Genomic DNA, 11,882 nt, shown 5'->3' on the forward strand with positions numbered 1-11,882 from the left:
TTAGCCTCAGACTTATACCCAGAATTCCTGATCTTTCTGCCTCCTCTCCAGAGTGTGCAAAGGAGTACAGATTTGCACCCCACAATGTGTTGCAAGTCTTTTTTTTTTTTTTTTTTTTTTTTTTTTGAAGAGGTTTTACAGCCAGGCCTGGTGGCTCACCCATCTTGGAGGAGGCAGAGGCAGGTGGATCTCTTAAGTTCCAAGCCAGCCTGGTCTACAGAGTGAGTTCCAGGTCAGATAGGGCTACATGAGACCCCGTTTCAAACAAACAAAACAATTCTGGGTTTTCAAACTGGGTTAATGGGAAAAGGCCTCTGCTACCAAATTTGACCACTTGAATTCCATCCCTGGGACCAACATGGTGAAAGGAGGGAACTAGCTCCCCACAAGTTGTCCTCTGACTTATATACAAGTGCCATAATACTCTGCCTGCTCCCCATGTGTAACTTTTTTTTTCAATTTATTGGGGGGGGGGGTGTCCTGGTGTAATTTCTTAAATAAAAAAAAAAAAAAAAAGAGGAATTACTGTCAGGTGTGGTAGTACACATGTGTGACTCCAGCACTCCAGAAGTAGAGACAGAGGATTGCCCTCACATTCCAGGCCATCCAAGCTACATAAACCCTATCTCAAAAACAAATAAATAGAGTTGGTTTTACAGACATGTACCACTGTGGCTTTGTGTTTCAGAAACAAGCCCAGAAATGGGAAACCATAAATTTAAAAACTTAAATTTAAAACTTATAAACAATCTAATTGTTTTAATTAAGCTGTTGGGGAATCCATTTTGGCAGTGTGAATCCTAAGTGCAGATGACGTGTTTCTAGTGACTGTGTGGCAGGCGCAGATGGGAGCCAGAGTCTGACATGCGCAGCGACCCTGCCACTAAGCTCCAGTCCCAGCATTTCTGTTTTTCACTGTTATTTTGAGATAGATTTCATGAAGTTGCCCAGGCTGGCCTTGAACTCACTCAGTAGCCCAGGCTGGCCTTGAGGTTTTAATCCCTCTGCCTCAGCCTCCAGAATACTGAGATTCCAGGCAATCAGCACCATACCCAGCAGTTGTTTTTATTTTAAGGGATGGAGGTGACAGAAGCAACCGCACAGGGCCACAATGCACCCCCTTCTTCCTTTCTGTTTTCCTTAAAGTCAGTATCCTCCAGTTTCAGCATCGCCAGTCCAGAAGCACTGGAGTCACACATGTCCATCGCCACGCCCGGACAGTGTGTCCTCTGGGCTGGGGATGTGGTTCGGCACAGCATTTGCCTAGCTTGTTCCTTGTTTTGGTTCCCAACTCTAGCACCAAGAAAGAGAAGAGGAAAAGAGAAGCCTTGTTGTATATAGCATGTCTGTAAGCCCAGCTATTTGGAAGGCTGGGGCATGAAGGTTCATCGAGGTGTTCAAAGTCAGTTTGGGCAACATAGTGAGACCTCATCTGAAAAAAAAATAAGTGTCACTTAACTGAGTGGTTTTGTTTGTTTATTTGAGACAGGAGACAGGAGTTCACTGTGTATCTCACAATGGCCTTGAACTCACCTTGTAGCTGAGGGTAGCCAGACAGTTCAGCAAACCTCCTGCTCTGGGCTCCCAAGGGCTGGGATTACAGGTGTAACCTCCACAGGAGAGGCATTACAAGTGTAAAATACAGTGCATTCTAAAATACGGGTGCCGGCAGGGACACACCTTCTTCTGCTTCCTTACTGGTTCTCACAGCCGACTCCCCTCACAAGCCTTCCCAGCTCAACACAGCCCTGAGCTTTGTCACAAAGATTGTCCTGCCCCTGACACATACCACTCTTCTGAATCCCGGCCCCTCCTGTGAGAAATAGTAAGACAGCCCCCCAAATCTTGGACTGACTCTCACCCCCAAGCCTGGCCACTCCCGGCTCCAGCGTAAGTGGAAGACTCACCGAGATAAGACCCTGGCTGAGTCAGCGGTGCCCAAGGCTCACATCCTAGAGGTGGGAGGGGAGGGGCACCTGAGGCCCCCACAAGGTCAGCCACCTGCCACCCTCATCCCTTGCCACCCACTCCATCCAACGCCCTGGACTCTAGGCTCACCCCAGGGCGGAGCTCCCCCCTCCTTCTTGCCCTTTGCCAGCGAAGGCCCCAGGCGGCTGCCAGCAGCAGCAGTATGAGAGGCAGCAGCAGCAGCAGGAGTAGCAGCTGCCTGGATGGAGGCTCTGGAAGCTTGGTGGCTTCTAGGGCTACAGGACTCCTTGGGGGCAGCAGGGTGGAGGAGTCTGGGGAGAGAGAAGAACCAGGTAACTGAAGGGGCTCATCAGAGCAAACCCAGAAAGTCCTGGAGAACTATGGGTGATGGATGGTTAATGAGAGACCTACAAACAACAAAATCAAGACCTGGGGGCATAAGGTAGCCCTGGCAGACCGTGGCTTTAACAATCCATCACTCAGGAGGCAGAAGCCGACAGAGCTCTGTGAATTTGAGGCTAGCCTGGTGTACACAGTAAGTTCTAGGACTGACAGAGATGTATTGTGAAACACTGCCTCAAAAACAAACCGACACTGGGGATAAAAAAGATGAGCATGGCTGGCCATCGTGGTCCACACCTTCAATTCCTGAACTCAAAAGGCAGAAGTAGGCAGATCTCAGCCTGGTTGGCATAGCAAGTTACAGGCAGCCAGGGCTATATAGACAGGCCCTGACTCAAAAGAATAACAACAATAACACAGAAAAAGAAAGAAAGCAAAGAGAAAAGTTACTGTGCTCGCTCAGTTTCCACTCCCTGTGGACAGGACTGCCCTAGACAAAGGGACTGGAGATTCTGTCTCCTTCTCAAAGATAGGTAAACTGAGGTCATAAAAAGGAATGGCCCATCCTTCCCTGAGCATCTATGCAATAGATGGCTGCTAGACAGGAAGAGACATTTTCTTCAGAAGTGGAGCCATTGGTAAGGTGCCTCCTACAGGCAACCTACCTAACTGGCTTAAAATAGAAAAGAAAGAAGAGGGACCATTCGGAAAGAGGAAGGGGATCAGTGGGACAGGACGGGGCAGACTGGAGAAAGTATGGTGTGGTGAAAATGTAGACACGGATGAAATGTCATGAGACATTGTTATACATAATTAATATATGATGATGAAAACATGAAGAAAGGAAAGGAAGCCAGATGTGCTGGCTTCATACCTGTAATCCCAGCACTCAGGACACTGAGGCAGGATTGCTTTGAGTTCAAGGTCAGCCTAGCCTGCATAATGAGACCCTATCTCAAAAGAAAAGAAAAAGGGTTGAAGTGGTGGCTCAGCAAATAAGAACACTGGCTGCTCCTGCATTGGACCTGGGTCGCAGCACCCACCAGGTGGCTCACAAGTAGCTGCAATTCCAGTTCCAGGGAATCTGATGCCCTCTTCTGGCCTCTTCAGGCACCAGAAACATTCAGTGCACCCACAGGCATGTAGATAAGACACTCACACATACAAATAAATAAACCTTTAAAAAGAAGAAAGCCGGGCAGTGGTGGTGTACGCCTTTAATCCCAGCACTTGGGAGGCAGAGGTAGGGGGATTTCTGAGTTCAAGGCCAGCCTGGTCTACACAGTGAGTTCCAGGACAAACAGGGCTACACAGAGAAACCCTGTCTCAAAAAAACAAACAAAAAAGAAAGAAAGAAAGAAAGAAAGAAAGAAAGAAAGAAAAGAGAAAAAATAAGGGAGAGAACTCATCTGAAGTCCCAGCTAGTGGGAGCAGGAGCCTCTGGGACACACAGTAAGAAAGGCTATGGGCTGGAGCTTGTGGCACTGGGGGTGCTGGGTTCTGAGGCTGCTGTTACCCGGCTGGCACTGCACCTCCAGGCACCGAGAGAAATTCTGGCAGGCCCTCCCGATACAGGGCTTCAGAGCGAACAGCTGAGTGCAGGTGTCCTGCAGGAGGTGGGAGATGTTGGTCTGGACGAATCGAAGACATTCTGGTAGGGGCTGGGAGCAGGGAGGGACAGGTCATCATCATGTCACACCAGTGCCTCCACCAACCCAGGGCCCTGACCTGCAGAGGTCACAGAGCCAATGGGCCCAGGTCTCAAAGACTCCAGGGTTCTCCAGTTGTTAGGGGAGAGAGAACACCTTAGTAACAACCTTCTTCAGCTATTAAGGCACAGACCCAGTAACAGGATCCCCAGGTGACCTGAGGGCTGGGAAGTTCAGCTCTACCTTGGTGGTATGCTGTGGGAGAACGCACTCTCCCTAAAGACCTAGCAGAACTGTTCTTCAAGGCCTAGGGAGAGACTTAGCTCTCTTCATTTGTTACCATGCTCTAATGCTAACCTGGAAGGCACACCAGGTGACAAAATGTATCTCCGTACTGACACCCTCCAGAAGCTTTTGCATTTTAGACCCTGCCACAGTCTTCAGTTGCTCTATCCAGCGATGGGCCAGGAAGAGGCTCCACAAGGCTTTGCAGTGCTTCTCCTGCAGACCAAGAGCCCAGGCCAGAGCTTAGGGAGAAGGGGCGGGGCTAGATGACTAACAGTGGGTGGGCCGGGCCAGAAGGCAGAGGGAAGGAGGACGGGTCTAGAGGTGGCTTAGCGAAGGGGCTAGGTGGCTGAAGAGAATGGGCGCGGCCAGATGTTGAGATAAGTTGGGAGGGGCCAGGGGACTGAAAGAGGTGGGGCCTTGCTAGAGGCTAGAAAGGGTTAGAAGGGTGGGCCTGTCATTTGTGTGATGGAGGTGGGTCAGGATCAAATGCCTGAGAAGAGACCCGGCCAGACACCAAGGGAGAGAAGTGGTAGGGCTACAAGTCTTAAGACCCCGAACAGAGGGGCGGGGCCGGATGCCTGAGAGGGAGGGACCTACTACAGCCAAGGGAGAAAGGAGCAGAGAGGCCAGTCTTGAGAACTTGATGGGAGAGTGAGCCCTGATGCCTGGGTCTGGGGCCGGGATGGAATGGGGTGGGGGTGGGTGGGGAGAAGGCTCTAGATTTCCAGGTCTGAGGGAGCAGGAGGTGGCCCACTAGCCTTGTCCCTGAAGGGTGGCGCATCTTGAGTCTGGTTCCCACCTCCATCCCAGGGCCCTCCCGACTGTGACTCACGTCCTGAAGGTTGATGGCCACAGTGACTGGGTAATCTTTAAGCAGGTAGTCAGTCTATGGGAGAAAACAAGGTGAGGCCTGACTGAAAGCAAGAGCAAATTATAGAGTCGGAGAAGTTGGAAACAGACCCTGAGACAAGGGGACAAGGACAGAAAAGGGACAGGACTCACATAAAGAAGAGAACCAGAGAGAGAGAGAGAGGGAGGGAGAGATGGGGGCAGGACACCAAGAGCCTCACAGAGAGGCAGAGACCCACAGAGAGGCATCCAGAGAGAGGGACAGAGAGGAACATGTACCCAGAGTGGAAGCCAGAAATCGAGAGACCTAGAAACAGTGAGAGACAGTAGAACAGGGACTCAGAAAAAGAGACCGAGACAGAGAAAGATTGGGTAGAGACCCAGAGAAAGGGTGGGGGCAGTGATCCAGAGAGAGAAGGACAGAGACCTCACAGAGACAGAGACACTGAGAGAGACACTGTGAGAGACAGTAGCAGAGATGCGGGTAAGGACCCAGCACAGTAGCCTGGCCTGGATGAGAGCCCGCTCACCAACTCGTTAATCCTCGTGTGGAAGTTGGAGGAGATGGGGCTGTGGCTGAAGTAACAGTCAGGTGTTCCCCGCAGGCAAGGACTCAGGAGCAGCAGCAGCAGCAGCAGGGAGGACTACAGGGAGGTCGTGTCAGCAACTGACTTCCATGCAGAGGCTCCCTGTGTCCTGCTTCCCTCACTAACTGGGTGTCATCTTCCCTGTCTCTGCCTGTCCTGCACCTTGGCTGGTGTGACAAACCTGTGACCATCTTTCTCCACCTCATCCTACACCTTCCTCTTTTTTCTTCCAATCCTGTCCCGTGCCTGTCTCCCCATGCTTCCATCCCCTGCCCATTTCCCTTCTCTACCCAGCTCCATCACCCCTCAGGTATACGCACATTTGGGCTCCAGGCTGGCACCAGCACTGTCATCTCGGCCGGGAACCCCTCATCCCTGTGGCAGGGTCTTGGAAGTGACAGAAGGGCAGGCTTCGGACTCATACCCTGCAGCCCCTTCCCCACCCGTCCCTGTACCCCGCCCTGCCGCCCTGCCGCCCTTGATGTGGGTGCGTTTCCGCCTCTTGCTCCCCCAGGCTTCCTGCATGAGCCCCAGTGACGGTGAAAAGTCATCTCCACTTCTAAGAACCCCGACCGAAGTCCCCAGAATCCTCCCCAGGTCTTCAACCCTGCTCCCTCTGTCAGAAAGTGGGGACATTGGGACCGCCCCTTGGGGACCTGGAAAGCCATTCACCCCACGCACCAGGCTTGCCCCAGCTGGGTGTGGAAAGACAGAGCTGGATGACAGCCAAAGACCGAAAGTGAAAGGAATCTTTGGGGTAGACAGTGCCAGGGGTGAGTTCGTGCCCGGGCGGGACACGCCACCTAGTGGTAACAAGTGGCGCGGCCGGAGACCTCAGCTTGGGCCCTGAACGCACAGCGAAGGGATGCAACTAGGCTTTCCAGCTTCAAAGTGTATGTAGAACTTAGAAGTGTCAGTCACCTCAGCTGCCATTATATAAGCTTTGCCGCCACCATAAGGAATGTCACTGTGGCTTCCTTTCTGATTTCCCTACTTCCTAACCCCCATATGCTCCCTGTGAACCTCCAGCCTCCAGGTTCCTGATTCATTTGGGATAAAAGTCCTGCCTTTTTAGCAGGGACTGGTAATACAGACCTGTCACCCCAGTTACCAAGGAGCTCGAGGCAGGGGAAATGAGGATTGGAGGCTTGCCTTGTTTCAAGGCTAGCCTGAGCAATTTACTAAGACCCTGTCTCAAAATGTAAAAAGACAGACAAGTGCATAGCTCAGTTGGAGAGTAGCTGCCTAGAATCCACCAGTGAGTCGGTGGCAGAGAACTAGCATGGTTGAGGCCCTGGACTCAATCCATGGTCTGCCTCACCCCTCCACAAAAGGTGGCCACATAGTGCAGTATTGGACTCTGTGCTACCCTAACCCCTCCCTGCTAACCTCATGCTATCTATGCTTCTTTCCAACACTAGCCATCTGTGGTGTGTCTGAGGTGGGCAGTCTCTCCCCCAGGGGCCTTTTTGCACTGGCTGTTTTCTCAGTATGGAATACCTCCCTCCAGATTCTTGTGTTCTCCCGCGTCTCATCCAAGTCCTTCCTTAAACACACAGGCAGAGGCTTCGTGATACCCTTCCCCAAGTTGCACCCCTTGCAGCACCACACTCACCCTGCTCTGTCCTTATCACCATTTAACACACCCCATGGGTTCCTTATCTTCCCCATTGTCTTGGCTTCTTTAGTGGCTGTTTCCACCCTGCAAAGTCAGTGCACCCAGGACTATGACTGGCCTAAGCAGGAGCCACACAAGAGTTTATTCTATGAATGTACTGGCAGGTCCCGACCTCTTCCCAGCTCATCGCTGTGGTGTAGGTCAGGATGTGTCTGGGTTTTGGTTTTGGTTCCTAGGAGATAAATCCTTGGGATTTTCCAAGTATGGGGAGTGCCCTTGTTTATCAGGGCTGGCACCTGGACTGCACCTGAGTTCACAGAGGCAATTGAGAAAGGACCCAGTTGTGCCCGAAAGACAGAGAATGAAAAATATGGAACATTGGAGGCAGGTGGAGCAGGAGTTCAAGGTTAGCCTTGGCTACATATAAGACCCTGTGTCATATAATAGGCAAGATGTGGTGATGCTACCTTTAATCCCAACATGTAGAAGAGGCAGAGGCAGATGGATCTTCTCTGTGAGTTGAAGGTTGCTTGTTCTTGGATTTAGGGTCAACTTAGATAATGTGTGGAGATCTCATCTCAAGATCCTGGGGCTGCAGATACCACAGAGCTTGGCTAATATGCATGAAACCCTGGATTCTGTCTCCGGCGCGGCAGAAACCAGACTAGGCAGAGCACACCTGTAATCCTGTAATCCTGTAATCCTGGCAAAGTCATCCTTCACTATGAGGTTGAAGCCAGCCTGGATCACATTAGACTTTGTCTTCCAAAGCAATCACTCCTCAGCCCCGATCTGCACATCTGTGCTCCTCTGTGCTCTGCTGTTGCAGATTGTGGGGTGCACAGGCCACGGTTAGCTCATTGAGCTGCTCTTTATAGCACTTCAGGGAACCTGTCACAACCAGTCTACAGGTGTTACACTATTGCTGGCATTGTCATTGTGAGAACCAGCCCTTTGTCCTCTACAAGCTGAAGGTTTTTCTGCCCTAAGCTGGGAGATGAATTAGTAAAACTGGACAAAAATACAAGGTATCTCCTTTTTGTGCAGTTCTGGAGATCGAACCCAGCACTTCCCACATGGTAGGCAGATACTCTGATGATGAGCCATGTCTCAGGTTCTCACAGTGGCGTTCCAGGCAGGGCTCTACGGCCTGTGTAGTTCTGTTTCTTCCTTGGTCCATCCAAGCCTTTCCTGCTCTGGAAACTCTGGCATGCTTGTTTGTTTTGCTTTGGCCAATGACTTGAGAGTGGAAATTGAAGGTTACTGCTGGGTGAAGCCCTGGGCTTGGGAATGGGTGTGGAGGAAGTGGGCCAGTGTTGTGTTGACTGTATCCTAGTTTTTTCACATGTGGAAATTTAGTCCCCTTGTGTTTGTTCACACTGGAGCTTTAATGGGGTCATACATCAGGCCTGGTATCTCAGCACTTGAAGGCTGGGGCAGGATCATCACAGTAAGTTCTGGAACAGCTTGGAATGGTGAGTTCCAATTCAGCCAGGCTTAGTCAGACTATCTAAGTACACTATGGAGCCCTGGCCTGGAACAAGACATATGAACAAGGCTGCCCTAAGACTAAGGAGGCTCACCTGCCCTGCCTCTGGGATTAAAGGTGTGTGCTACCAGACCCAGCAAGCTTCTGTCTCAAAAACTTGAAAACATGGGATTGGAAAGATGATTAAGATGTAAAAAGTATGGACTATTGCACAGGACCTGATTCCGTTCCTCGCACCCATAGTGAGTGCAGCTCCATGGCATTCAATACTCTCTTCTGCCCTCAAGTCATACCCACTTACATCATTAAAATAACAACATGGGACTAGAGTCATGGCTCAGCGGTTAAGAGCACTGGCTACTCTTCCAAAGGGCCCTGGTTCAATTCCCAGCACTCACAAGGCAGGTCACAACTGTCTGTAACTCCGGGGTTTCTGACATTCTCATACATAAATAAAAATGGATTACTAAAAGAAAAAAAAAAAGAAAAAGAAAAAACCATATTATGTTGGCTAGTCCCCGATAGTCCCCTTCCTTGAGACAGTTTCTCTGTGCAACCTTGGCTATCCTGTGACGTGATCTATAGACCAGTCTGGCCTTCAGTCAGAGCTCCTGCCTCCACTGCCCTGGCTGTGTTGACTAGTTTTATGTCTATTTGACACAAGCTACAGTCACAAACTATAGGGAAACTCTATTGTCAAATGGCCTTCCTAAGATGGGCTGCAGGCAAGTCCGTGGGGCATTTTCTTAGTGACTAGGAGGTTACGTCCATGGTGAATGGTGTTACCCCTGGGCTGGGGGTCATGGGTGCTATAAGAAAGCAGCCTGAGCAAGCCACAGGAAGCAAGCCATTAAGTGGCACTGCTCCACGGCCCCTGCTTCCAGGTTCCTGCTAGGTTTGAGTTCCTACCTTGGCTTTCCTCAGTGGACAGTGACTTGGAGTGTGTGCTAAACAAAGCCTCCCTCTTGAGCTGCTTCTGTTATGGTGCTTCATCGCAACAGTCCTAACATACCGGCAGAGAATCAGGGTCACTGGGGAGAGGCTTTGTCGGCTCTAAAAAGCTCTCATGCCATTATCATGGCAAGAAGGCCTCACAGATGCCATCCAGATGGGGCCCCTCCCAGCTTCAACAGCCATGTGCAGCAACCTTCATTCTTGGCAAGTGACAGTCTGTGATAATCAGTTACAGCTCAGAAGACGGACTAAGAATATGTTCAAGCCTGTCATCCTGTGGCGGGAGGATCAGGAATGCAGGTCATGCTTGGTGCCATAGCCATAGGAAGTTCTAGTCCAACCAGGGACACACACACACACACACACACACACACACACACACACACACTGTGGTTCTCAAAACAAAACTAAGCAAACAAAACCAACCTCCAACAAACAGAACACCAAACCATAATACACAAGAAAACGGACAAAACAGGCTCCATCAGCCCAGTTCCCTGATGAGCAGGATGGGAAGAAAGGGAGGAAGGAGGGAGGGCCTTGACAATATGCAGTGAGTCAACCAGTTGGCTGTGGCCCACAGATCCGGGCTACTGTCTAGGCCATTCTGACAGCTCTTCTGTGACTTCTCTTGCCTGTGGCCTTTATGTCCAGCCTGGGTGAACAGATACTCTGTCTTGTTTTGTGACCTCACATGGTAAAAAGGACTTTTTAGAGAAGATTAAGGAAGAGCACAGGGTGGACATGTCCATGCACACATAATCCCAGGTGGATCACAAGAATTCCAGATCAGGGGTGAGATGGCTTAGCTGATAAAATAGGTTATGACTACCATGCATAAACATCTGAGTTGATCTCATGACCCAACATGGTAAAGGAGAGAACTGACGCCCTTAAGTTGTTTTCTGACTTTTGTGCATACCCACAAACATACACACCAAAAAATTCAAAACAAAAACCAAACAAGCAAAAAACAAAAACTCTATTGACACTTTTTTTTTTTTTTTTTTTGGTTTTTCGAGACAGGGTTTCTGTGTGTAGCCCTGGCTGTCCTGGAACTCACTCTGTAGACCAGGCTGGCCTCGAACTCAGAAATCCGCCTGCCTCTGCCTCCCAAGTGCAACTGCCTGGCTTAAAACAATCTCCAGGTGCCACAGGACTACACAGTGAGATCCTGCTTAGAAAAAACAAAAACAAGGGGCTCGAGAGATGGCTCAGCAGTTAAGAGCACTGACTGCTCTTCCAGGTGGTCCTGAGTTCAATTGGCAGCAACCACATGGTGGCTCACAACCATCTGTAATAGGATCTAATGCCTTCTTCTAGTGTGGCTAAAGACAGCTACAGTGTACTCACAAACATAAAACAAATAAATCTAAAAAAAAAACAAAAACAAAAACAAAAAACGCTGGGCGGTGGTGGCGCACGCCTTTAATCCCAGCACTTGGGAGGCAGAGGCAGGCAGATTTCTGAGTTCGAGGCCAGCCTGGTCTACAGAGCAAGTTCCAGGACAGCCAGGGCTACACAGAGAAACCCTGTCTCGAAAAAACAAAAAACAAACAAAACAAACAAAACAAAAAAAACAACCCCCAAAAAACAACCAACCAAACAAAAAAAAACCAGCCCCTAATGTTTTCATTCCGAAGCCAGAAGTCAGTCAGGCCTGGAGGCGCAGGACAGTAACCCAGCGGTCAGGTCGGGACACGAGGAGCAGATGTGCAGATTAGCTATTCCCTAAGACCTTGTTGAAACAGACCAAAGAGGGGGGAAAAGGCAAAACCATAAACCTAAAACCCAAACTAAAAGCTAAATCCATGGAGATTCGCTGTGAAGGTAAACACCTGTGAGTTTCCACTCCAGGAAGCCAGGCCTGCCTTGAAGCTGCGCCCTTGGTACCTGGCCCAGCAGTGGTGACCCCTGGCTTGGGCTGGCATATTAGCGCTATACTAGGATACAGACCTTCTCGTTCAGAACGGGGACTTACAGGAAGGAATCAATGCTGGAATCAAATATAAAGGGGATAGAGGCTTCCAGGGACTTCCCTCTACTGCCTCCTGACCCAAGAGTGCTGGATGGGACTGAGTTCCCTTTCTGTGTCCCATAAACACAGTGTTCTCCCAGGGCTGCCTACATGGGCCACACATGACGAAGCCACTGTTCCCGCATCCTCAAACGCACAG

General features: G+C 50.2%; 1 protein-coding gene across 10 annotated transcripts; it reads right to left on the reverse strand.

The window, feature by feature from the left end:
- Positions 1-1,044: 1,044 nt before the first annotated feature.
- On the reverse strand, positions 1,045-6,420 carry Flt3lg (fms related receptor tyrosine kinase 3 ligand). Of its 10 annotated transcripts, none has more exons than XR_013110294.1 (8): positions 5,965-6,294; positions 5,588-5,701; positions 5,041-5,094; positions 4,278-4,421; positions 3,788-3,932; positions 2,059-2,240; positions 1,534-1,976; positions 1,045-1,432 (listed from the first exon to the last, which is right to left on the reverse strand). XR_013110294.1 is itself a non-coding variant. In XM_076933669.1 (8 exons), the coding sequence occupies exons 2-8, from the start codon at positions 5,995-5,997 to the stop codon at positions 1,264-1,266; spliced, it is 702 nt and encodes a 233-aa protein (XP_076789784.1). In that variant the 5' UTR covers positions 5,998-6,031; positions 6,326-6,420; the 3' UTR covers positions 1,045-1,263. The 10 variants fall into 10 exon arrangements, 9 of the variants coding, with proteins under 9 accessions (XP_076789784.1, XP_034363773.1, XP_034363765.1 ...); XM_076933669.1 differs by lacking the exon at positions 1,534-1,976 and adding an exon at positions 6,326-6,420 and having other exon boundaries at positions 1,045-1,293; positions 5,965-6,031; XM_034507882.2 differs by having other exon boundaries at positions 1,045-1,293; positions 1,908-1,952; positions 5,965-6,295.
- Positions 6,421-11,882: the final 5,462 nt, after the last annotated feature.

The sequence above is a fragment of the Arvicanthis niloticus genome, chromosome 1 (genome assembly GCF_011762505.2).
Source record: "Arvicanthis niloticus isolate mArvNil1 chromosome 1, mArvNil1.pat.X, whole genome shotgun sequence".
Taxonomy (NCBI): Eukaryota; Metazoa; Chordata; class Mammalia; order Rodentia; family Muridae; genus Arvicanthis; species Arvicanthis niloticus.

Coding starts and splice junctions, on each gene's coding strand:
- Flt3lg (XM_076933623.1), bottom strand. CDS start 6,195: ATGACTTTTCACCGTCACTGGGGCTCATGCAGGAAGCCTGGGGGAGCA. Junction 2,241..3,787: donor GGAGGTGCAGTGCCAGCCGG/GTAACAGCAGCC, acceptor CTCTCTCCCCAG/ACTCCTCCACCCTGCTGCCC. Junction 1,294..2,058: donor GGGGGGAGCTCCGCCCTGGG/GTGAGCCTAGAG, acceptor TCTTGGTGCTAG/AGTTGGGAACCAAAACAAGG.